General features: G+C 46.5%; 1 protein-coding gene across 1 annotated transcript in view; it reads left to right on the top strand.

The window, feature by feature from the left end:
- Window positions 1-21483, top strand: part of LOC147904839 (uncharacterized protein At4g37920-like) — a 34437-nt gene extending 12954 nt beyond the window's left edge. Inside the window, exons 4-6 of the mRNA XM_087395772.1 lie at window positions 14008-14252; window positions 20653-20831; window positions 20954-21483. Coding sequence (XP_087251898.1) covers window positions 14008-14252; window positions 20653-20831; window positions 20954-21113 — 584 coding nt within the window. The 3' untranslated portion in view covers window positions 21114-21483. The remainder of the gene's footprint in view (window positions 1-14007; window positions 14253-20652; window positions 20832-20953) is intronic.
- Window positions 21484-25057: the final 3574 nt, after the last annotated feature.

Raw genomic sequence — 25057 nt, 5'->3', positions numbered from 1 at the left:
TGTGAAGGGTGTGGCCCTTGATGAGAGGGTACATTACAATAGGAATTTCTCTTGAATAGAATGTCTCTTGTGAAGGGTTGTGCCTCATAGGAAGTGTCCCGTCGAAAGGGCATACCCTTCCACAAGTGTCCATTCATCAAACCATTCATAAGTCTAGATATAGAGAAAGGGATACGTCACAGATCGTGACATCCCCTCCCACTCAAAATAAGACCCTGGTGGAGATAATGAACTGATGCAGAAAATATCACGGTAAATTCTGAAAATATTGCTGTAAAATGTCAGGGTACTGCTGCAAGTCTTCATCAGATTGCCAAGTAGCGTCGGAGTCATCCAGATCTCGAGCGTTCATGACTGGCTGAGTAAAGATATACTTTAGAGAGTGATGGTCTGTCTTAACCACCGAGTCGGCTCCCATGAGATAATGTTTCCAAGAGCGATAAGCATGTACAACGGCAAGAAACTCCTTATCATAAACCGAGTATCGGGTTTGGATATCAGAATGTTTATGGCTGTCAAAAGCAATAACTCTGCCTTCTTGCATCAAGACTGCTCTTGTAGCGATGTCGGAAGCGTCGGTCATGACCTCAAACGGAAGGTTTGGGTCAGCAATAGCCATAACTGGTGTGGTAGTGAGTGCTTGCTTGAGTTGTTGGAAACTATACTCGGTTTCGGGAAGCCACTGAAAAACGGCTGTGCTTTTCAATAATTCGGACATAGGAGCTGCGATTTCGGAAAACTGATAGACCTTTGTATGGTAGAAGTTTGCCAATCCGAGAAAAGAGCGGACATCATGAACATTCTTAGGAGTAGGCGAGTTTCGGATTACCTCGACCTTCTTGGGATCCACAGAGATGCCTTGAGCTGAAATAACATGTCCCAAATATTCGAGTTGGGTCTTGAAGAACTCACTCTTCTCAATGTTGATGTAGAGAGAATTTGCACGGAGAACTTCAAAAACTTGGTGAAGATGTTGTTTGTGCTCATGTAGGGATCTGCTGAAAACGAGGATGTCATCGAGGTAACCGATGACAAACTTATCGAGGAAAGGCCTGAAGATGTCGTTCATGAGTGTCATGAATGTGGCCGGGGCATTGTTTAACCCAAAAGGCATGACCAAACATTCATAGTGTCCATACTTTGCTCGAAAAGCTGTCTTGTACTCATCGCCTTCTCGTATGTGAATTTCATGATAACCTGAACGAAGATCAATCTTTGAGAATTGTGTTGCGTGTAGAAGTTGATCGAAGAGGTCATCGATGCGAGGCAATGGATACTTGTTTTTGATAGTGAGCTTGTTGAGGGCTCGGTAGTCGATGCAGAGGCGCATTGACTTATTCTTTTTTTCCACAAGTAGTACAGGAGATCCGAAAGGGCTGCGATTGGGCCGAATGTGACCTTTGTCGAGTAGTTCGGTGACTTGTCTTTGGATTTCTTCATTTTGAGTGTAAGAAACCCGATAGGGAGGTTTCGACGGTGGATTACTGCCGGGAATAAGTTCGATTGGGTGATCCACTGGTCGTCGAGGTGGTAACTGCTTTGGCAATTCCTGTGGAAAAATATCCAGGTAGGGCTGGAAAAAAGGTTGGTTGAGATATTCAGGAGGATCCTTTGTTGGTGTCTCCTCTACTGCCGTAACCAACAGAAGTAAAGTCTTTACTTGACGTTTACGAACCCACTTCTTTACTTGTAGGGCAGAGGCAACTGGGGTTGAAGGAGAGTCCCTAGAACCAGTTAGCTCAATAAGTTTTCCCTGGTGGACAAACTGGATAGTATGGCTGCAAAAATTGATTGATGGATCATAGTCGTAGAGCCACTGTTGTCCAAGTATGACATCATACCGAGAGAGAGGCATGATGTCGAAGTTCAACTTGTTCGTATAATGTTAGATGCGAAAAGACAAGTTTTTGATCCTGGTGTTGCACAAGAAGGTAGTTCCATTTGCGAGTTCAATCTAATAGTCCATGAGACTAGGACTGGTGGTCAACCGAAGTTTTTCGACCATAGAACTAGCTAGGAAATTATGAGAGCAGCCACTGTCGATGAGGATAGTGACCGTTGTTCCACGAATCGATCCTTGAACACAAAGTACTTGAGTGGCCAGGGAAGATTCGGGGTTGCTGGCAAGGCTTAGGTGGATGGTATTCGCCATTCGAATAGCTTTGCCTTTCTTGTCTTGTGCTGGGGTAGCATCTTCTCTTTGAGAAGTGCTAGGTTCCATATTGGAATTTTGCTTTGGTCGCTTGGGACAATCGAACCATCTATGGTCGCCTGTACAGATGGTACAAAGTCCTTTTGTGCTGGAGTTGTTCTTCTTGTCAGTGGCCGCACCTTTATGTTGGGGATGTCGGTAATGACTTTGTGAAGAAGAAGAGGTGCGATCCTTGGAGGAGTGCTTCTGTTGGAATCCAGCATATGATTTCTGAGTCTTCTGGGGATCTTGAGACTATCGCTGACCTTGATTACCGGAGTTTTTTCGAAACCTGGTGTTATCTTGAGGGCGAGCACCTTTGGCCATAGTAGAGTTCTGTGTGCGATTAGTACTCTGCTTCCCTATGTGTTGGAAATCTGTAATGCGCTCTGAATAAGCAATAGCGCTAGTTGTGGTGGTGATGTTTGCTTTAAGGACATCAATGCGTAACAAGGGATTTAGGCCTGAGATGAAAGCGATCATCCTCAGTTAAACCATCAATCTCCAGCACCAATGTGGTGAACTGAGAGATGTAGGAAGACAGGGAGCCTGTTTGCTCCAACTGTCGGAGTTTTGAACGTGCTTGGAAGTCCGCATTGGCAGGTATGAATTGCTTACGGAGCACGTGTTCAAAACGTTCCCATGTTAACACACTTTTGCCGTCCTTTAAGCGTCTTTGCCACCATAGAAAAGATGTATCCTTGAGGAGGGAGGCTGCCCTGGCGATCTTTTTGCCTTCAGTGAGGTCAATAGTATCAAAATACATGCGTATTTTTGCGAGCCATTGGTTAACTGTTCGGCGATTGCGTTGACCAGTGTAGGCTTCCGGAAGTTTGATGTCAAGTCTTTTAGTTTTGGAAGCTTGAAGTAAACGGTAGAGGGCACGTAGTTCAGTGTTTTCTACCTCAGGTGGGAATGAATCTGCATAGTCGTCTGGTTGCGTCACGTCATCCTCTGTATGTGTGGTACTGCGAGAATCTTGAAGTTTTGGACTTTTTGGACCAAGTCGGAGATGCTGTCCTGAAGTTGGGAAATTTGAAGTTGCAGTAGTGTTTCGCCTTGTACCTTGACTTCAGGGGTCTTTTTTGGACTTGAGTCTTTGATCTCTGGAGAGGCTTCACACGAGCGTTGCGACATATCGGAGATCCCTGTGAGAAAAGCGCGAACCTGCGCTCTAGTTTGTACCATTCCTGGAAGAAGATTCGGGCTGCTCCCTGAGGTTGCTCATGTTGGAGGGGGCAGACGAGGCAGGATGGAACCACCCGTGGAAATCTGGTAAAGGAGGTCCTGTCTGAGGTAACACTGGTGATGCCGAAAGGGGTGTTACCGCTCGTGAGAGGACAGGAGTAGGTTGCAGAGTCCACGGATCTGAGAAGGGATAAGGAGGATATCTGGGAGTTGAAGGAGGTGGAGAGTATCCTGGAGATGCCGAAGGTGAGGGGTAAAATTCTCTCCAAAGATGGACAGCAAACTCTTGAGGAATGTCGGGTTCGGGGTATCTTCGTGTCTCGTCGAACACAACCTGGACTGTGCTGAGGAAGTAATGTAATTGAGGTGCCTCACGCAGAAGGTATAGGATGTGGTCCAAATCACTAGGAGGGCACGTGACACGGAAGACCCACGATGCCAAAGCTCCGAAATGGGCTGGTTGTGCAATCTGAACACGATATTGTGTGGTAGATGATGCCTGAGGCGTCCTTGAAATGCCGGGTGAGTTACTAGGGGTTTCCATGCTTTAAGGGAGTGTCTTTCATTTGCTGTAATTGGAGAATGACAAGAGAATCCTTAAAAGAAGAATGGAAAGACTCCACCTGGCATTGATTTAATCTGCCAAATTGTTGCGTAGAAGGGGCCTGCAGATTTCTGTCCATGTTGCAGTGGGTGGCAAGGAGCAGATCTGGGCCTGGCATTTAATAGGCTGTCTTCATCGCGATAGGAGGCTGAAACTGCTGCTGATCTGGCAGGAAAAAGGTGGCGAAACAAGGGGAGCAGGCTATCAATGGTGCAACAGGCTGCAGGTACCCAATTCTGGATTGCAATAGGGGCTGGCGCACCAGGCTGCTGATGTCATGGAAGACTGGCGAAACAGAAAGGGGGAGGCAGGCTGGCAATGGCGAAAAACTGGTTGCAGGCTGATTTGCGGCAGAATGGCTGGCTGGCGCTGTGCTCACGCTGCAGGCTGGCAGGAAACAGGGCCGTAAACTAGCGAGACTAGGGGCTGCAGATGGCGAGGGGGCTGGCAGCTAAATGGCGAGGGCAGGGGCTGGCAGCGAAATGGCGAAAGCAGGGGCTGGCAGCGAGACCAACCTGTTTGACGAAAATCTGTAGGGCGTTGAAAAGCTACGTCCCTTTTTTTTTTGTTTGTGCTGCCTACGTTGGGTGGTTGCCCAAAAAAAAAGAATTAAAAGGTGGGTTTATTTGACCCTTGGGTAATCTAGGGTAGACCTAAGGTTTGGGGCTGGGTTTCCCTTTTTAACCCCTTTAGGTACCCTTTTATAAGTGCTTGGTGCCAAAAGGTGTGCCTATTCGAAGGGACGTGACCCTTGGAATAGGTGCACCTTTTCATGAGGGGGTGTGTCCCTATTTTGAAAGAGGGTGTCCCCACATGAATAGGCATGACCTTTTTTCCATGATGGGATGTGTCCCTTGGGTGAGGAGTCAAAACGCTTCATCAAAAGGGGTGTCCGATGGTGGAAAAGGTGCGTCCCTTGGTCTTGGGACAGCCCAAGCACTTGAAAAGGCACGATTTTTGTCGTGTCCATTCACATCAACTCGTGATGTGTGGGAGATGGAGAGGCCATTGATGACTTTAGGCAGGGTTGGCGCTAAAAATTTTTACGCTCATCCTCTCCATCTCTTCCATGCACAATGTGCATGGATGTCCTTCTAGCGGAAAGAGATGTATCAGATAGGCGCTAGAAGGTGGGGGGCATTTCTTACAGGCAGGAGCGAAATTTGCTGTGATACCTCTGTAAGAAATCCTAGATTTACTATATTTAGAAATGTGCTAAGGAACAAAAAGGAGACTGAAATAGCAGAGAACAAGGAATAATTGTATTGCTTGAATGTCTGTAGGATATCTGTTGTGTCATCCATACAATTGGGCCTCTCATATATAGAGAGTGAAGAGTCACACATGAAAAGGTGTGTACTCCAAAGTGTATGTGCATGAAGAGGTGTGTACCTCTTGTGAAGGGTGTGACCCTTGATGAGAGGGTACATTACAATAGGAATGTCTCTTGAATAGAATGTCTCTTGTGAAGGGTTGTGCCTCATAGGAAGTGTCCCGTCGAAAGGGCATATCCTTCCACAAGTGTCCATTCATCAAACCATCCATAAGTCTAGATATAGAGAAAGGAATACGTCACAGATCGTGACATAATAAAGACCTTCGGGGGGTTCCATCCCGACTGTTGTCCTGGGCCCTAGTGTGCTGTGAGAGAGAGATAGAGAGAGAGAGTTATTTGCTGTAATTGAGGTTTCAATGAGAGAGCTATTCGTAATGATGGTTGCAATCGGTATCAGAGCTTTGGTTCGTTGTCTTCCAATGGCAGTGACGATTTGAGGAAAAGTGTGAGAACAGGCTGAAGCAACATTAATTTTCTGCAAGCCAATCCATGAGTGCATCACCAAGTTCTGCTAATTGTGTTGATGCGGTGAGCGCACAAAAACCTCTGGTACTCTGAAGGCAATGAATTGCCGCCCCAAAAGCTTGCTCAAAGACCACGCCGACGAAGTAGGAAATGCCCAGAGCGTCGAGGTGCATTCCGTATGAAATAGTTACAGCTACGAGCCACCTGCATAGGCTTTGCATGGCCTAGTCACAACAACATGCCAGATTCTTCCGGATCTTGCAAACACTTGGAGTACTCTCGGGTGTTGATAAATTTCGAGTAGGCGAAAAGGAAACGGTGCAGGTCTGATATGGGCACGGGCTCTAACATACGCTATGCAAAATTGGGACACCACCTTACTTGGTATCCAAGAGAGTCGACGGACACTCATTGCGTAGATATTTTGGGCCGGTGATGCTAATGCGGTGCTGTATGCCAGTGGCTGAGCAGACGACCGTTGTGGAGGAAGGCTCGTCGGTGACCTTCACGCAAAGGCATCTCGCGTAGCAGCATAGCCAAGAATCGTCATTTGCTTGCGCGAAGGTTCAGACAAGGCAACATTGACGTGGTGACCTGTCCGTGTGGTGCTGACATAGTTGTGCTGACGTGCGGGATGATGTGGCACACACGTGCGGGATGACGTGGCCTGACAGTGACGTGGCAGTTGGTGTGGTTGCGAGTGCCACTTGGCGAGGAGGTAGGACCCAAAGCTTCTTTAGATGCTCCGTCGATACTATAGCTCCTTGGGTTTGGTATGACATCCAAGAACTGAGAGGAGGTGTTTGGGGCATTGGCATCTCATGTCTGCACTTGAGCACTAGAGTTTATAGGGAAGACACATGGCTTGACTCTAGGTCATTAGACCTCCACATCCCATACCACGGAGGCCATATTCACTGAGTATGCATTGACCTAGCTTGCAAGGAATTGCCATGCCTCGAGTGGGATCCATTGTCCAAGTACTAATCAAATGTTTCACAACATTGAGCTCCCTATGCCAATATATAGCCACAATCCACGGCCATAATCAGCATACATGCTCCACTCTCTTCTTCTAGATATAATACTCTGGTTAGGATTACCCTTTCTAACCCATTGACTCCACCCACAAGGATCTCCCTCGATTGATAGACGAGTCACTAGCAAACTTGAATTAGCTAGGGGTGTAATAGTAGATGACAAAGACACCCTACCAGAAGAGGTACTTCTAGAGATTCTAGTTGGAGGTGTCTTTGTGGACTAGGTAGAGGTTTTATGTCTACTAGGGCAGTGCCTATGTCACAGAGAGATGGGCCACGTGGCTAGGCTTGCTCACATTTATCAAGTGTTTACACACACACACACACACACACACACGCATGCACGCATGCATCCCATTGCCCCTCGCCCCTAGGCTCCTCCAAATCATCAACAAGAGGGTAGAGGAGTCGAGAGTCATAAGGAAACACCCCTAACTAGGTTAGGTCACTTTTGACCTTGGTGGGACGTAGTCTCTTTGAGCAGGAATCATATTGCCACAACTCCTTCTTTAGCCAAAAACCAATCTATTTGGAAGGTATTAAACGATATACCATTAACTAAAGTTAAAACTTAAGGGCCTGTTGGTATTGGTTTCGAATTCCTACCACTAAGGAATTTTGAAGCATCTATCAATAATATTTTTGTAGTGCTCGATACCACTACAGACCATCCATCCGGATGACCTATTTGGATCATCACAAGCATAGGCCTTGGTAGGATCCAAATTGAAAATCCAAGGTCTAAACAAATCCATCTTGGACTTTGTAAAATAATGAATCTATTGCTAGTTTGTAAAATAATGAATGTGTTGCTAGATCTTAGAAAATCATTTATGACTGTCTTCTCTCCCTCCTTTAAAATAATCCCAGACCTATACACATCCAAAATACCTTGGTCTTGTGAGAGGTATGGATGGAAACTTAGTCACCTACATAGTTTGACCTGCACGCCTATCTTGACATGAGATTCACTCAATGCCTATTTTTGACATGAACATTCTTGTCCACAACGTTTACAATCACAGGAAAAACCTTAGCCACATTTTCATACTATAGAAGCGATCCTTATCTTGGAATCAGATTCTCACAATCTTTCCTTGCTTACATAAATTTTAGGAGAGTAAAGCCTCATCTATGTCAAATAAGGCATTAATACACATGTGCAACTCCAAGTAGGGCATGTAGCAAGGGGCTCCATAGTTTATTTATGAATGGTACTCAACATTTCTCTATTTGGTGCTTAATCCAAACTAAGGAAATGAAAATAAGAAATTTCTCTTAATTTAGCTGGGGGCTTCAGTGAATCCACAATCCAAAGCTTGAGTTTGTCACTGAAGTGACAAGCATATTACCTTAGGGACCAACACAAGCTCAATTTTTAACTAGGTGGATCATTTCATCGAATATACTGATAGTGGGTTATCCCAACCGCACGACGTTGTTCCCTTGTCATTAACATAATGTTGCTGGAGGCCAAAGCTATGGCTGAAATATCCATAAGGGGTATAAACCCAAGAAGTTGCAAAAATAAACTATTAACTGCTCTCTAAAGATTGCTCATTAATACTTCATTCTCAAAATTATTATACATAGAGTACCAGACTTACTAAGCTTTTTAAATTTAAATCATTATTATACATAGAGTACCATACTTACAGAGAGTACCAGACTTATTAAGCTTTTTTAAATTTAAAACATTTTCCTAGAAGTCACTAGTAGAATGAACTTGGAAAAGATGGATAACATCTAACATACCACTGAACAATTTATGTGGGCAAAATTGATAACACAACAAGTTTTCTCCCACCACAAAGGGGAAATATGCACCCGGTATTCACCCAATAGCAAAATGGTGATCGTTAAAAAATGTATGACAATTGGCTCAAATATTTGTTCTATATCTACCATACAACCCTAGATACAGTTGAGTATCCATCCGAATTTTCTTCCTCGTAATTCAACCATTGGGTAGATTCATCCTCTGTGTTGTCTTACTTGACCAACTTGCTATTTGTTTGTTATGCGCCATACGTGTGAAAGAGGCGTTGAGTCTTCGTGAAGACTTATATATCTCAGGTTGCACTCTTCATGTGCTTAGCTACCAAGCAGTCCAATTTTGATACATAGATTCAAGAGTGTCCCTGTAAGAAACGATTTGTTCAAGTTAAGCAAGCCATTTGACAACCTGAAAATATCTATTTTGGTGATGATAGTAAGTTACCTATTTGAAGACATAGAAGATATCATGGTGAATCTTTTTAATGGTTCACATAGAGACATCTATCAATTGATATATGTATTGACACTACCCAATAATTGAGGCAAATCAGTCCCGAGGAAAGGCTCTCTGGCATCTGACCGCTGCTGAAAATCCTCTGCAGAGCTGCAAGGAGGGGCTGATGGATCTGGTCCCAGAAGGAGGTGAAGAATGCCCGGGATAGCCCATCCTCACCTGGGCATTTCTGTCCGTCGATGGCCATCAAGGCCTCCAACATCTCATCCATGGTGAACGGTGCCAACAGCGTCGCCTGTATGCTAGGCTGGACCAGGGATGGAGTGTGCCTCCACACCTCCTCACGGGCACGTCGAGTACGAGGGGCAAGCGGCTCCTGCTGGAAGAGGGTCCTGTAGAAGTCAGTGGCCAACCCCAATACCTCCCCCGGATCCGTAACGATGTGACCATCCGCTGTCCTGAGACTCCGAAGCTGATCACTTGCAGCTCTCTGGCCATGCGTCCTGAAGAACTCCCTGCACATCCGGTCACCCTTCCGGGCCCAGAAGGAGAGAGAGGCGTGATAGGAAAACTCTGATCGACGCTGGAGTGTCTCCTCCAGAAGGGCTCTGGCTCGAAGGGCCTGGATCCGAAGCTCCTCCGAACCTGGGGAAGCCTGCTGGAGTCGCTGAATGGAGGCGAGGTCCCTCCGAAGAGCTCTCTCTCTGCCCCACCAATCCTGTCGAACCTGTAGGGCTGCAAGCTGGCAAATCTGGCTGGACTCTTGCAAAGCCTGCGCCACCGAGCCAACCAGATCCACGCACTCGCCCCAGTCTCTGTCCCAAAGACTGCAAATACTGCTGCGCACATCCTCCCTCGAGAAAATGGAATCAGAAATCCGGCATGAGCGGGGGGGAAGGGACTGAGCTGCCGAATCTAATGATAAGAACACAGGCGCATGGTCGGACAGTGTCGTCCCTGGAACTATACCCGCCTGACCGCCTCTGCCGATGGCCCAATCACTAACATAAAATCTATCCAGCCTCTCCAGGAGTCTACCTCCTTCCCTGCGGAAGCCCCACGAGAAGTCCAAGCTCCCGTGCCAGCGTCGGAAGGACGGGTCTCGCCAACTGTCCCTTCCTCCTGTCGCAAAGATGAAAGAGTCCCAAGCTGACTGCTCTGCCTGAGACATACCTGTAAACTCCGGTCCTCTGCCCTGCTGGTCCTCCAAGGTCTCCAAATTGTTGAAGTCACCTCCAACAATCCAGGAATCCATGTCTGGGAGAATCCCTGTAAGTGTCCTCCAGAAGGTGGCTCTACAACGGAGATCTGTGGGAGCATAAATGTTGAGGACTCCAACTCTGAATCCCTCCAGTTCCAAGCCTACCCAAAGGGCACGGCCTGGTATCAGCGTGCCATGACCGAAAACTCCCTGGGCTAGCTGCTCGCCCACGGAGGTACAAACACCACCACTCCTCCCCAGTGCGCCGATCGAGGGCTCCCAATAAGTGTGAGAACGTCCAGGGAGAATCTTCCCGCATCTGCGGGAGTGAGTCGCAGAAAGCTTGTGCTCCTGGAGCAGAAGTACATCCAAACGACCTATCACTGCTGGCTGAAGATCCTGTCTCAAAATGAGCTTCCTAGGACCACGGGTTCCAGAAGAGTGAAACCCGTTCACATTCCAGGAAACGAGGTGTAGGCTCATGGTGAGGGCTGGGGGGCTGCGAACAGCTGTCTGCTCGCGGTCGAAGTCGAAGAAGAAGCTGACATCTCGGAGTGGAGGCGCTGACGCTTATGGGAAGGTTTGGAGGGGGAGGCGGGGTCATCCTGCCCGTTCTTCAACACCTTCAGCAAAGGCGAGAGGCCTTTGGTACCATGAACGAAAGCATTCTCGAGCCAGCTCGAGATCTCTGAGGTGGTCATGCCGTAGAAACGCGGAGTTTCTGAGGGGTCCAGGCTCTGACATCTTGGGGGAGGGGCCAAGACAGGGGGGGCCTGAGGATCACAATCAGTCTGAAGCGTTTGGCGGCGCAGCGCCACCGCAGGCGCACGTCACCCTCGGACCACTGCGTCTCGAGAAGCTGCCCACCGGACGGGCCTATCCAGGAGCAAACCTGAGCATGTGTCTGCTCCCTGAGAGCCTCCCAGACCGAGTCGTCTGTCCAGGTCTCGGTGCCGTCGCTAAGGAACGTGAAAGCAAAGCTAGGGCCATCCCTGGGGGCCAAGGCGGCTATCCTCCCATCCGCCCCTTTGCGGAGCAGGAAGATACTGATGTCGAGGCAAGCAGGGAAAGTCCCGAGGTCGGCCACATCCAAGTAGTCCCAGGGGCCAGATCTGTAAAAGTCGCGGGGGAGCTCTCTCTCCTGAAGCTGAGACCCGTCGGAGTCTGCTACTGAGGGGCTAGCGGACAGAGAAGCCTGCTCCGGTGAAGGTGTAGACTCAGGGTGTCTTGCCAGCGGAGGGGGAGGGGGAGGAGGCTGGGGAATAGGCAACACAGACTCCTCAGGGGCGACTGGTGGAGGAGGAGGAGGAGGGGGGGCGGGGGCTGCCCTCGGCTGAGGAACCGTCGGTGCAACTAGCTCTGCGGGAGAGCTGAAAGAGGCGGGGGGGGGGAGGGATGGGGATGCATCTGGAACTGGGGCTGAGAAGGAGGGGGAGAAGACTGAGGAGGACGAGGAGGGGGCTGAAGCAGCGGGTCGGGAGAAATGGGGTGCAGATGGGGGATGGCCTGGGGCTGAATGGGAAGAGGCTGGGGAGAGGAGAGGAGGACCTGAGTCTGTGGAGGGCGGGCTACCGTCGAAGAAGATGCTCTCCCAGGTCCCTGGGGCGGTTGCCTGTCAGGTCTCTGAGGTGCAGCTGCAGGTTGGGTAACCTCAGCCTCCTTGCCTTTATCAAAATTCTTCTTGTTCTTTCCTCTTTTCCTTCTAACCTCAGTCCAGCCGCCAGCTAACTCTGGTCCGGGCTCCGGCTGCCTCTGCTCCTCCTGGCGTGGCTGCCCGGAGGGGGGGGGGGGCGGAGAGGGGGGGGGCGGAGGGGGTCGAGAAGAGCTGGCGAAGCGTGGACAAACAGCCGCCAGGTGCCCGAAGCCGTGACACCTCAAACACTGCCCTGGCTGTCCGGTGACTACCATGCTCTGGGTGATGCTGCCGGCATCTGTCACGATCTCGATCACTGTCGGGAGAGTCGCAGGATCCGCCACAGCCACACGGACTCGAGGGGCTCCTGCCGTAGTCACCGCATCGGCGAAAGTATCGTGCATAACCCAGCCAAAGTGGGAGCCCAGGTCCCTGACAATCGGCCGTAGCTCAGCAGCAAGACCTGGAAAAACTAGCGTCACTGGATGACGAGGTATACGGAACCGAGCATCAAAATCCGCTGCGCTAAATCCGCGGTACCACGGGACTATCATGACAATCTTTCCATCCACAGTCGTGGGGGAGCCAGCAATCAGGTTGCTCGCAGCTTTCGCATTGGAGAGTTTGAGCCAGAAGATGCCCCTTCCCATAAGGGCCACCTCCTCAATATGGCCGTCCTCTAGCATGAGAGTGGACTGGAGCCAGTCCCTGATGGCTGATCTGGAGGGGGAGTGTCCAATGACTCTGCCATAAACAGAGGTAAGGGCAAAGTCATTGGCAACCTCCTGAACCCGAGATGATTGTTGCTCTGTCAGGATGACGCGGTAGGCATCTGGAGAGGGAGGGTCCGTCTGGGCCTCCGGTTCCGGGCAAGGGGCCGCCATACCGCCAAGACAAACTGCGAGGCTTCCGATGAGGAGAAGGCTGCAACCCAAAAAGGGGGGGGTAGATGCGGGAGGGTGGAGCCGGGGTGTGGCGGGAAGGATGGAGGGCGGGGGGCGGAGGAAGCGGGATGGGGGGCAGGAGGCGGAGATGGCGCGGGGTGGAGGAGTGGGGGCGGGGATCGGGGGCGGTGGAGAGGAGGCGGGGGCGGGGGAGAGGCGGAGTGGGGCGAGAGGCGGACGGTGGTTTTTTTTTTTTTTTTTTTGGGGGGGCGGGGGGCGGAGAGCGGGAAGGGGAGACGGGGTGAAATGGAGGGGGGGCGGTGAGGCGAAAGGGGGCGGGGGGCGAGGGGTGGGTGGGCGGAGCGGGAGGCGGGGAGGGGCGGGGTGGGTGGGCGGAGCGGGAGGCGGGGCGGGGGTGGGTGGGCGGAGCGGGAGGCGGGGAGGGGTGGAGCGGAGGGGCAAGGGGGAGAGACGGCAAGGGGGAGAGACGGAGGGGCAAGGGGGGAGAGACGGAAGGGGGGTGTGAGTGGAGCGGAGGCGGAGAGGGGTGGAGCGGAGGGGCAAGGGGAGAGACGGAGCGGGGGGGGGTGAGCGTGGCGAGGGGGGGCGGAGCAAGGCGGGAAGGGTGAGGCGGGGTGAGGGTGGGGTGAGGCGGGGAAGCGGAGAGGGTGAGCGGAGGTGCGAGGGGGGGTGAGACGGAGGTGAGCGGGGATGGCGACGGAGGGCGCAGCGGCAGCGGGTGAGGGGGAGGTGAAGTCGGGCGAGGAGGAGGAGGGCTAGGGGAGGTAGAGGTACGGAGGGGGCGGGGGAAGCTCGCAGGAGCACAGCTCGTTTGGTACAGCTATGTGTATTGCTGATGATGTATTTCTTGATGATCTGCCTAAAATTTTACCTCCAAGTAGAGGGGTGAATCATAGAATAGATTGTTATGTAGCTTCTTCTCATTCTTCCTTTTTTTTTGGGGGGGGGGAGATGGGCTTAGTGAGTTCTCACAATAAATTCTGGAACCTTTTGGAACAGATGGCAACTTATATTGATGAGAATATTAGCGCAGCTGAGCTTATATTTCTTTTCTTTCATTTTTAGCTTGTTTTGTGCCCCTTGTAAAGGCCCTCCTTCCCTTTCTCTCTTTTTCTTCCGGGTCTTATGAAGGTGCTACAGGTTAGGATGTTGCTGCAGCAGCTCCAAGAATCTCTATAACAAAAGGATGTTGCCGATGTTCTTCTTTACAGACCTTGCAAGGGTTGCTGCACAATGCCTTTCAGCAGTTGAAGCTCATGACAGGGCGGCGGAGGATGATGAGTCAATCACTATTGCTCAGAAGAAGTTTGATGATATTTTGAACTCTCCTTCCCTGGACGCAGCATGTAAGAAAATTGCGGGCTTGGTGAAAAGAAAGCAGCTTGACTCGACTCTGATGCTCCTCATCACAAAAGCATGTGCAGCTGCTAATGATTCAAACACGATGATGGAGGAGGTTTGAGATTTTCTTTTACTATCATTTGGTACTATCATTTGGTCCCATCTCAGAGGCTTGTTGTTTTTGAAGTGGCGAATTAGATTGAAATGAGAATACAATGTGCTTGTGACTGCACCTTGATGCACTGATTGAAGGAAAGGAAGGTTAGGGCGAAGCAGTGATAAGTTTAACAGAAATTTTTGTTTCATCTTAAATGATGCTTGGAATTATATAAGTTTTTCCTAGTTTGAATTGATGTTTGTAACTACTCAAAACATTCCTTCCATCAAGCAAAGCCTTACCAAGTGTTTTTTTCTTTTCTCATTTACTCCTACTTTTGTTGAATATTGCTTACAAATTCCCTTGTTCCCTTGTCTCTTTTTCTCTCACCTTTGTTCTTTCGCTTGTTTTATACAATTTTAGTTTGTAAGATTGGATGTATTCTTGTCTTCTGAAGGGGTGTGTGTGTGTGTGCACGCATGCACGTGCGCACACACACATTTTTTTTAAAAAAAGGGGAGTATATCATCAAGAGAAAATGTACATTTGAAAATGCTCCAAGGGAGAGCAACTTGTACTGAAGAACTTAAAACAGTGAAAGAATGCTTCTAACTGGGCCAGAGGAAGATCTCCCTGGGCCATATGCATCCTGAAGGGACTGATGCAGGGAGGATCTGGAAAAACAATAAAACCACATAGGAAAGCATATACAGGTGAGAGTTCTGGGCACCATAAAGCCCAGTAACGACACCAAGTGAAAAAGTAATCATAGTCCAGTGTAGAGGCATATCGCCCAAACAACCAAAACCGCCTGCCAAAAGGGACGCCAGGAAAGCGAGCATGAAGATAAGTTGCCAATCTAGGAAGAAAATCTTTGGCAGCTGGGCAGGTCCAAGGTAGATGCAGAACCGTCTCCCTGGGATGGGAACAAGAAAGGCAAGACGATGAAGCTATATTCCTGGTAGCCAAGAAAAAGCCCACCGGTAGTGCGCCTACCAAACAATGCCATAAGAAAAGCCGCCACTTAAGAGGAAGTTTACTGTTCCAAATGTGGGGAAGACAAACCTTGCACCAGGCCAGAGTTTTGTCAACGTGCCAGATATGAAACCTGTGCCAAATATGAAACCTAAAATATGAAACCTACGCTTTTAAATCCATGGCTGTGGGAATAAAAGAAGATAAGCTTTCTTGGCGGTAAGATCCATGGGTGATGCACTCTCTTCTCCATGGACTTTGGGATGCTCAGTTCGCCAGGGCTGTCCCGTCAATGCTTTACAAATGAAATAATATGTATGTATGTGAATATGCATCTTGTCGGTAAGATTTGCAAATGAAAAAAGTATGTATGTATATATGTAGTTCATTTTCGAAGGATGTATGTACTATGCAAATTGAAGAGGATTGTGAAGGGACGTGACTGTGAGCCTGTATTGAATGGAAAATGAGACTTTGTACGCAGATTGGAAAGTCATATTCTAGCTTGTAATAGGGTCTTTTTTGTGCATTTTCCAATTTTAATTGCATGTGTGTGTGTGTGTGTGTGCGTGTTAGAGAGAGAGAGAGAGAGAGAGAGAGAGATTTCATGGCTTGTAATGGTTTGTGAGTCAAAAAATGTCCAAAGCTATTGTTTGTGGCTAAAAGGCATACTCCTTCAATCTTAGAGAGAGAGAGAGAGAGAGAGAGAGAGAGAGAGATTTTTCATGGCTTGTAATGGTTTGTGAGTCAAAAAATGTCCAAAGCTATTGTTTGTGGCTAAAAGGCATACTCCTTCAATCTTTTCTTTGTCCTTTAAGGGGATTCCTTCTAAGATGGAGAGAAAGAAACCTCGTGTGATAAGGAGGGGAGAAAACGGAGCATCCATGCTATACTAGAAGGAAGGTAGTCTATCCGTGTGGAGCCCCAGTCGCTCAAACCATCTCTCTGTATGTGCATACCAGCACCGCTGGTCCCCTCCTGCTGCAAGTGCCATAGAAGAGGATAGAGCTATCCATGGTAGCCTGCTACGTCCCGAGGTGTAATCCCCATATTTCCTAACTCGGTACACAGAGAGAGAGAGAGAGAGAGAGAGAGAGAGATTTACCTCTATGGAATGCCAAAAAGGCCTAGGATACAAAAAAGGATGAAATGTCAAGGATGAAATGTCAAGTCATACACCACCTGTAGGGGAACTTGATTAGTCTAGCACAAATTAGAAAAGGCACCTTGGAAGACGATGCTGAAGCTATGTCTCAGAGATAGGATAGGATCACTAGAGCCTCAAGAAGATGTTTGAGATTTGCAACAGAGTCTCCTACTTCCTTATTCGATTAGACAGACTAGTTGTTGAAGAAAAGGAGCAAACTTGTTTACACCTTACTTTGGAGCCAAAACTTTGGGGGCAAGGAATATGGCTCTAAATATTGACATCCGTAGGACAAGGGCATCCTTGATCGCAGTGCCACCAAAGCACCTGCCTTACCACTTAGGCATAGGAAACTTCTCCTCACATTCTCTCTTCCTTGACTCTTGTGCATGTTGCAAGACACATGAGTTGAAGCAGCCCTGTTTTGGCGACTCTACTCTTGCTGCAGGAGGAAACAAGCTGATCAAAAGAATAGTGGATGGGGTTGCCCATGGCCACAAGTCCAAGTGTTGTAGCAAATCCCTGATATGAGTCAAGAAGCCCATCAATTGTGGTAGACACAACCTGTGGGTTTGGTACAATCTCATCAACATTGATGAGCTGCTCTCTGAAGTCTTTGACCTGTGTCAAATAGGCATCCATGCTGCCCCCTTCATTCATCTCAACATTGTCAAGTTGCTTGCGCAAATAAGCAACTCTGGCCTCATTGCGTGTCTGATAAAGACTGGCCAAAGTGTCCCATGCAGCCTTGGTTGTTTTGCAAGACCGAATGTGAGGTATAATAACTCCCTTGCAATTCATGGCAAGCACTGCATGTTCTTGCTGATCCCAATGAATCTATTCTTGTGTTGGAGGGTCGACGGTAGGCACGGAGGGAGTAGTGGTGGATGAACCAGAAGTGGCAGAAGTGGCTGCGGTGGCAGCAGGTGCCTGTGATGAAGAGACATCTCTAGTCCCCGATCTAGATACAATTCCCCAAAAGTTTATGGACACCAACAGGTGGCGCACCAAGTACGACCACATGGGATAATTGGTGCCATCAAGCGTGTCCTCAGCAACAAGCATCCCAAAAGATTCACGGTTTGCCATTGCAAATGAAAATCCCCAAAAAATAAAAGTTCTCCGCAAGTGTTACAGCCTCAAGGCTACAATGCAAAGAGCTGGCTGCCCAAGTATGTGATTGCTGGCTACAAAGTCAAACCAAAAATGACAGCAAATGTCTGCAAGTGTCAATGCCAAGATGGCTCCTCAAACATTGACCAAAATGCACAAGCCATTTCTAAAAAATGACCTGCAAGAGAATATATGTCCAATCAAACAATCCCCCTGCAAATAGTTGTCCTGCAATTGACCAGCCCAAATCAAAGGGCAAATGTTTGCAAATCTGTCCAATACAAATTTGAGCTGAATCTGTCCCAAATGGTGGTTGAATGCCACAAATATCAGAGAACAAATGGCCCAAAGGAAAGGGAAAATGTAAATAGAACGCACATTTGGCTATGTCAAGCAAAGAATGCTGCAAGTATCAGCAAATCTGGCAAAAGCCCAAATTTGGAGAGGGCAATTATGCCAAAAAGAGGGCAAATTGGTAAAAGCCCCTAAATAAGCTGTAATTTTGCAAATGGGACCAAATCTGCTGCAATTTCTTGCCAATGTCACTCGAAACTCCCAATTTCACATCAAAGCAGCCAAATGTCACTGCTATTTAGGCAAATGGAGTCGAAATAGGGCAAATACTGCAAAATCCCCAAAATGTGACCAAAGGGAGCAAATGTCACTGCAAAATCTGCAAACGCCCCAATTTCTAGAGCAAAATCACCTCAATGTCACTGCATTGTGTGCAAATGTGACAGAAAAGAGGGTCAAAAGCTTCAAATCCAATTGTACCAATAGGCAGATCTAAATCAAGAGGGAGAAAATCCCAGCCAAATGGTGCTAGAGTAGGTTGGAGCAGTTGGAGGAAGGTCCGAATGACTGAAAAGAGCAGCCGGAGGAAGGCCAAAAAATGCTCGAAATCAACTTTTGACAGGTCGTACAAATTCTTGGCACCGCTGTGCAAGTGTTCGTACAACTGTACGGACATTGCCCCCCCCCCCCCCCGGAACGAAATGGTGCGGGACAGCCGCTGGACTGTTTTTTCTGCTCAAAAAACAGTTTTTTGGCGATGAAATGAGGTACCGGACTGAGCTGGAGCAAAATGGCAGGTAGGAGCAATGGTCGAGCATGAGGGGAGGCAAGTAGGAACAAGAGAACCCGCTTTGATACCACTGTTGGGTGCGGAAAGCAATGGAATAGGAGTGGAGTGCAAGGGAGCAAACCAGTTGAAGGAACACGAAGTACTTGCAAATGGATAATGAGAAAGTACAAAGGGGTGGCCTATATGGCCCCAAGCCAAGCCTCTCTTGAAAGGTCTCTTCAATTAAGTAGTACCTTGGCCTAATAATGTGTTCATCCCCACTGGACACTGTATTCTCTAAATTGGGGATGTCAGACCCTAGGGTTACTTCATGCAGGTTTCTCTCAAGGCCACCATGTAAAACGGCTGTCTTGACATCTATTTGGGACCTAGGTCATGTGTGATAAAGAGTGTAAGAATGGTTGGATCGTGGTCGTCCTTGCCATTAGAGCAAATGTCTTGTGGTACTAAAGTTCCCATCTCTACACTATCCTTGGCTATCAACCAATGGCTACCAACGTGGTGTTGTACTCATCAAAACTTTCTCAAGATTTTAATTCACTTCGTGTCTACAACCTCGTGTTTCATTGTCTTGTCCACAAAGTATGACAATGAGTGGAGTCGAATTCCTGCTGCATGGCATACTCTTTTAGTGCGACTTTTCTTGGCTTATGCTATTCTCTCAAGGTCTTTCGACCTCTGCCAAGAGATTTGAACTTGTCTTGGGAATGTCATGCGAAACTAGACTTCTCCAATGTCAGCATGTATGAATGTCATAAATTCTCCTTGTTTTGTTTTGGTACCTAGGCATCTTGTTCCAAAAACAGGCCTGTGGCATGCTCAAAGAAAGCGTTACTCTTGATTTCTTGTGGGTAAAGGTTACACGTGGTGTCTAGCTGCTTAATACAAGAATTACAAAGGCAAGTCAAGGGCAAGACACTACACTGGGTCTCCTCTAGTTAAAAAAACCTCCCATCATTCATTTGAAAGTATTTGGATATGAATGCTTTTTTCATTTCTTAATGAGAACAGGACCAAGCTTGATTCAAAGAGCCGATGAGTACATCTTCATTAAGTGTAGCCTTGATTCAAAGGTACACAGATTCTTAAACCTGGCAACAAGGAACTTTCTTGTTCCTTGTCACTAGACTCATTGGCTCTTTGAATCACACTTGGTCCTGTTCTTATTAAGACATGAACAAAGCAAATACTTCAAATGAATGATGGAAGGTTTCTTACGAGAATAGGCCTCATGTGGTGTCTTGCCCCTGACCTGCCTTTGTAATGCTTCATTGAGAAAGTGGATGGCTGTGTGCTGCCTTTACCCGTGCTGAATCAAGAAGACCCCTTTCTTTGAGCATGCGACAGGCCATCTCACCAATGGAGTGGTTCCTTACTTCAAAGTAGGCGGCTTTGCTAAAGGCCGTGCTCGCATCCATTCACATTTGTGGAAGTGGAGCATTAGCCTTAAAATTTTCTTTCTTAAGGGAAAGCATCTGTGTCCCATAATCCATTATGCAAACCAGAAATATGTCCTCTGAATCTTTGAATAGCCTTGCCTTGTCGAAGTCAACCTTCATGTCTTTCTTTGTAATAGCACTCACTGACAGCAGGTACGTGGATAAACTAGTAACACAAGGAACATCTCAAAGAGGCCCAGTATGGTAAGAAGAGGAATCTATGGGAAATTATGTGGGGATGCAAGCAAAAAAGGCAGTTTCAGTCCAAACTGGTGCTGTCTTTTAATGTTTTTAAGGTTGAACTATAGGATTATACTGATACGAGAGCCATGTGGTGATTTTGCCCAAAGGTCTATGAAGGAAGAATACTGCAGTTCAGGACATTGAATAGACAGAAGCTGGGCTGCTAGAGGGATCAGTAATGAGGAGCAATAATGAAGAACCAGAGGGACGATCTGAAGAGGACCGTGGTTTTTCTCCATTATTAAGAATTTTTACTGACAGGATGTCATAGAGGAAAGCACATTCTTGACTTTTAGTTTGGTTTTAGGAAAAAATGCAGGAGGCCTTGGTTTTTTCTTTTACAGTTTGGGGTTTAACCAAAAGAAACGTTTTTACTGTTGGGTTCCCTGATTTATTTTTGGCTGACTGGGAATGCAGGTTAAAGAGACCATGCGATATATTTATATGGTAGCTCGTGGGAGCTTGCAGAAATCGATACCAAAGGAGATTCACATTATACGGCACATCTTGTCGTTTGACGATCCAAATCAGCGGTTTGAAGCTATTACTGCGGTATTTTCGCCTGGAGATGAGCAGGAGCAGGATTTGCTTTACACGTAAGAATGAAACCCACTGGCCCTTTTCTTATGCTCCATTGTTCAATGCTTAGCTCAGCGCTGCTATTTTGAGAAGAATGCAGGTTTGAAGGACCAAAGTTATTTACTTTGTTGGGTGACAGGACTCCTGACAAATTGCTGAAGTGGATGAAGATTGTGCTTGATGCCTACTATCTGAACAAGCAAAGCACCGTGATGGAGTCTGCCCGTCACCTGATGACTCCCACAATAATTAGTCAGTTGGAAATTATCAAAGTAATAATAGAAGACCAGTTTTTGTAGAAGGCTATCGTTTTTGAACCTGCAACTGCCATTATTTTCTTAGAGTTTTCAGATCCCTTTAAGCTCAGGGATGTGTGCATTCAGTCTTAAGCTTAGAGTCGTTCGCAAGTTTCTTTTCTTAAAGAAAGGTAAACCTAACAAAGTTCACTGTGAAAGCCTTAATGTTTTTACGAGAAAGGCCTAGAGTACGTGGTTTTCACAGATTGGTTTCAAAAAAATGTAAGATATATTACCTCACCTGTTTTTTAAAGGGAAGCTGCAGTGCTATCTTCAGGATTAAAAAAAGTCTTCATAGCTGAATTGGAAAGGGTATTGCTATTTATCAGATGCTCTGTGAACTCGAGAACAGATGCGGTAATGAAGCTACTCTTTGGGGCAAGTTGAATTCTTAAAGTTTGTTGCAGCTTCTTATTAGTGGCAGCATAGGGAGAGATTTATGCACAATCAATGCCCTACCTTTTAGCTGCCAAATGAGGCGTACAATGAGGCTTGATGCTTGTAGCATGATACAAGAACAAACGAGATACAATGGTTGCCATGTGGTTAAGCATGAAAGGTTGACACATGGGCAACACTCATGCTTGGGAATGGGGCTTGTGATATGGTTGTATGCTACTATCGGTTTATGGACAAAGCCCAAGGGGTTGGGGCAAGACATCAATAGAGGTAGCCACCAAGGGGTGTTGAAGGGCACCATGGAAGGCTTGAACAACAAGTCATAGGTATTGGTCGGCAAGTATAGTAAAAGTGGTTGAGTATAGTAGGTCAAAGTTTATAATAGGATGGCATGGACAACAAGAATAAGTCGGCATGTGCAATAGCATGTGCAAAACACGAAGGTCTAAGGATTGTTGGACTGGTTAGGTATAGAAGAGGCCTAAAGGTTGTCGTAAGGCTAGAGCAATAAATAGCATCTAGGCAGTTGCAAGGAAGACCTCACATAGGTAGAAGGACACAGTAGCAAGTCAACAAACCTCTCTACTAGTCGGTGGGTTGTTGATAGGGTTGGTCAGTTTGGAGGGTCACTTGATTCTATAAATAGGCCCTCAATTCACAATATAGACCTCAGCCTTTATTGGGTTGAATTTGGGTGCATGCCTTGAGCCATAAAAGTGTATAAGGCTACCAAGATGGAGTAGCAACACGAAGTAACTTAACTGAAGCCTAGAGGAGTGAAACATGACAATTTGAAGGAGATCTAAGACAAAGGGTGCATGGCTTCCTCAACAAGCTTTTTGTAGGTGTAGGTACATTTTGGGGACTTGTTTTGTATGGTTCTCTACATTTATATGAGAGCTATCATTGGACGTACATCTACGTATTCTTTCTCTCTCTAGCTTTGAAAGTGTTCTATATCCCTCTCTTCTTCTAGATGCATAGTTTGAAGCAGGATATGTGAGTGATGTACTTTGGCAAAATCTTTCAATCATTTGGATATCTTGTTTTATCAATTGGGGGTTGCAAGGACATTCATTCATTTATCTACATATTGCATTAGCTTTCCCATATTCTAGACAACGATAGGTGTTTGAGCATGGTATTAGAGCCAAGATGGTGAATGTCCTTGGTGAGAAAGCTAAGGTGCATGCTCAAGAATCCACTTCGAGAAGACAACTAAAGGTGGAGGCCTTTGCTCTAAGAAAGAAAGGTGACTTCAATTAAGAAGTTATGGCCTTTTGAATGCAAAACAGGTCAAAAGACTTCAAGTCATCTACACCCTAACATGGGATCCAATTCACCATTTTCAAATTTCAACAAGTCGGGGAAGTTGGACAAAACTAACTATCCTATATGGAAAGTGAAGGTTCATAGTCATCTAGTGGCCAAGGAAAAGGCTAGGGGTTGACAGGAGCCAAAACCTATCAGCGTGTTGGATGCCTCAATAAAGACCTCAATTTTGAAAAATTTAAATAACGTGAAGGAGTGGAACCTAAAGGACACAATTGCTCTTTCCATGTGACAATTGTGGATGTCATGATACCTCATATCGAGCTGCTAGTAGATAAGGCAAATGAAGCTGCTAGTAGGTCTTTATGAAGCCAAAAACACTGGGGTGATTCATCATGCTCTAGAATCAACTATTCACCATAATGATGGGGAAAGGAGAGTCAGCCCATGACTTGTGAAGGCGAAGATTCTTGGAGATCAACTTGTAGCAGTTGGTCACAAGGTGGATAGCAATTAGTTGGCTATGCTCTTGGTAATCAACAAGCTTCCAAAGAGCTATCAAGGGTTGGTTATGACTCTCAGTACTAGAGAACAAACAAGGCCAATCACATTTGAGGAATTGGGAGTGGCTATTGCTTCAAGAAGAAGCCCATATGAAACTATATGATAGAAAGGATGATGTTGATGGAAAAGCTCCTTGGCAAAATACAAGAATAGAGAATGGAGGCCACAAAAAGAGGATTCCAAGAATCATGATGGGCACTCTTATGATAGTGAAAATCAGGAGAAGAGAGCGAACAAGAAAACATGCTTTTGTTGTGACACAGTTGAATATCTTGCTGAAGATTGTCGAAAGAAGGTGACTGACCAAGTGAAGGAGGATGACATCTCTGACATGGCATTAGACAATTTGGTAAGTGACGAACTACTCTTAGGGTAAGAGACAAACTACTCTTAGTGACAACTCCATGTCCCATTAAGATAGAATTTGTGAACCCACCTGTGACCGTGTTCATGAAAGACATTGAAGAGTGGAGCAAAGAGTTACACTTTGTGCAGGAGCTTGGAAGGTATTGCTCAGCCTTGGGATTTGAGAACCACTATAGTACCACTTGTAGAGATGGATTAGCTCAGTCAAAAATAGTCACCGAGGGGACCATGAATATATACTTTACACAAAGGTTTAAGGCACATAAGAAGAGGGTGCTTTTGGGTGGTTACTTGGCTTGCTCCAACGGCAACCAACACCAAAAAGTTTCCAAGGTATGTATCCCCAATATGCTTCATTGGATATTTTAATAGATAGATTGCTTTAGGATGACAGGAATTCTCAATTGGGATGGAGAATGGAGGGTGAAAGCCTTCTATAAAGATGGGGATTTTCCATTATGGAGGCCGAGTAGAAATAGAAGGCAAATTGTTTGTACATACATTTTTTAATAATGATGTAATAAAGTCACATTTTGGACTCATTTTTAAGCCTCTTGAATCTACTTTCCTAAAATCTACAAATGTCTTCATGCATTGTATCATGTTGTCTCATGTCATGTAGCATCCTCATGCATCATATCATATTGCATCGTCATGACCAAGTAAGCATGCAACCCTCATACTTATTGTGGCTTTTGGGAGAACCACAAATTTTAGAAAAACCTATTAAAGATTGCTTCGAAGTAAGTGGTGTAGTAGATTATGGATTGTTTACCATGCTTTTGATATTGGTTCATCACCATAGTGCTATGATAATGGCTTGCAGATGGAATGAATGATGCTCTGATCCCAAATACATGTGAATGGTATAGCTCACTGGGCTACACCCTTCACGTATGTTTGGGATTGGAGCATCATTCATACCTTTTATAAATCATTATCATAGCACTATGCTGATGAACCAATCTCAAAACCATGGCAAACAAGCCATAAGATATTGGTCCACTTTCTTAGAAGATTGATGCCCAACAAAGGAGGAGCTCAAAGTAGGAAGAGCTTAAAAGAGAAACTAACCAGTGGAGCCTACCTATTTTGTAAGTATCTTTATTCCCTACTATCTTGTTTTTTTCATTTGATGTGTGTTCTTTTTCATTCCTCACTCTCGTTTGATGTATATCTTGAAGGATCGGCACTCAGGAGTCCCTAGACTCTTCTTGACATGTCTACACTTTATCAATCCCAAGCACCATGCTCAAGAAACACCTAAAGAGAGAATTCACATTCCTAATGTTGATGAGGAGCATTACAAATATAGCCTTATTGTTGCACTCTTGCATCGGTAACAC

Source organism: Dipteris shenzhenensis, chromosome 2 (assembly GCF_047967505.1).
Source record: "Dipteris shenzhenensis isolate YYH24624 ecotype China chromosome 2, Dip_SZ_1.0, whole genome shotgun sequence".
Classification (NCBI taxonomy): Eukaryota; Viridiplantae; Streptophyta; class Polypodiopsida; order Gleicheniales; family Dipteridaceae; genus Dipteris; species Dipteris shenzhenensis.
Note: the sequence above shows the minus strand (reverse complement) of the source record. Positions and strands in the feature narration are given on the sequence as shown.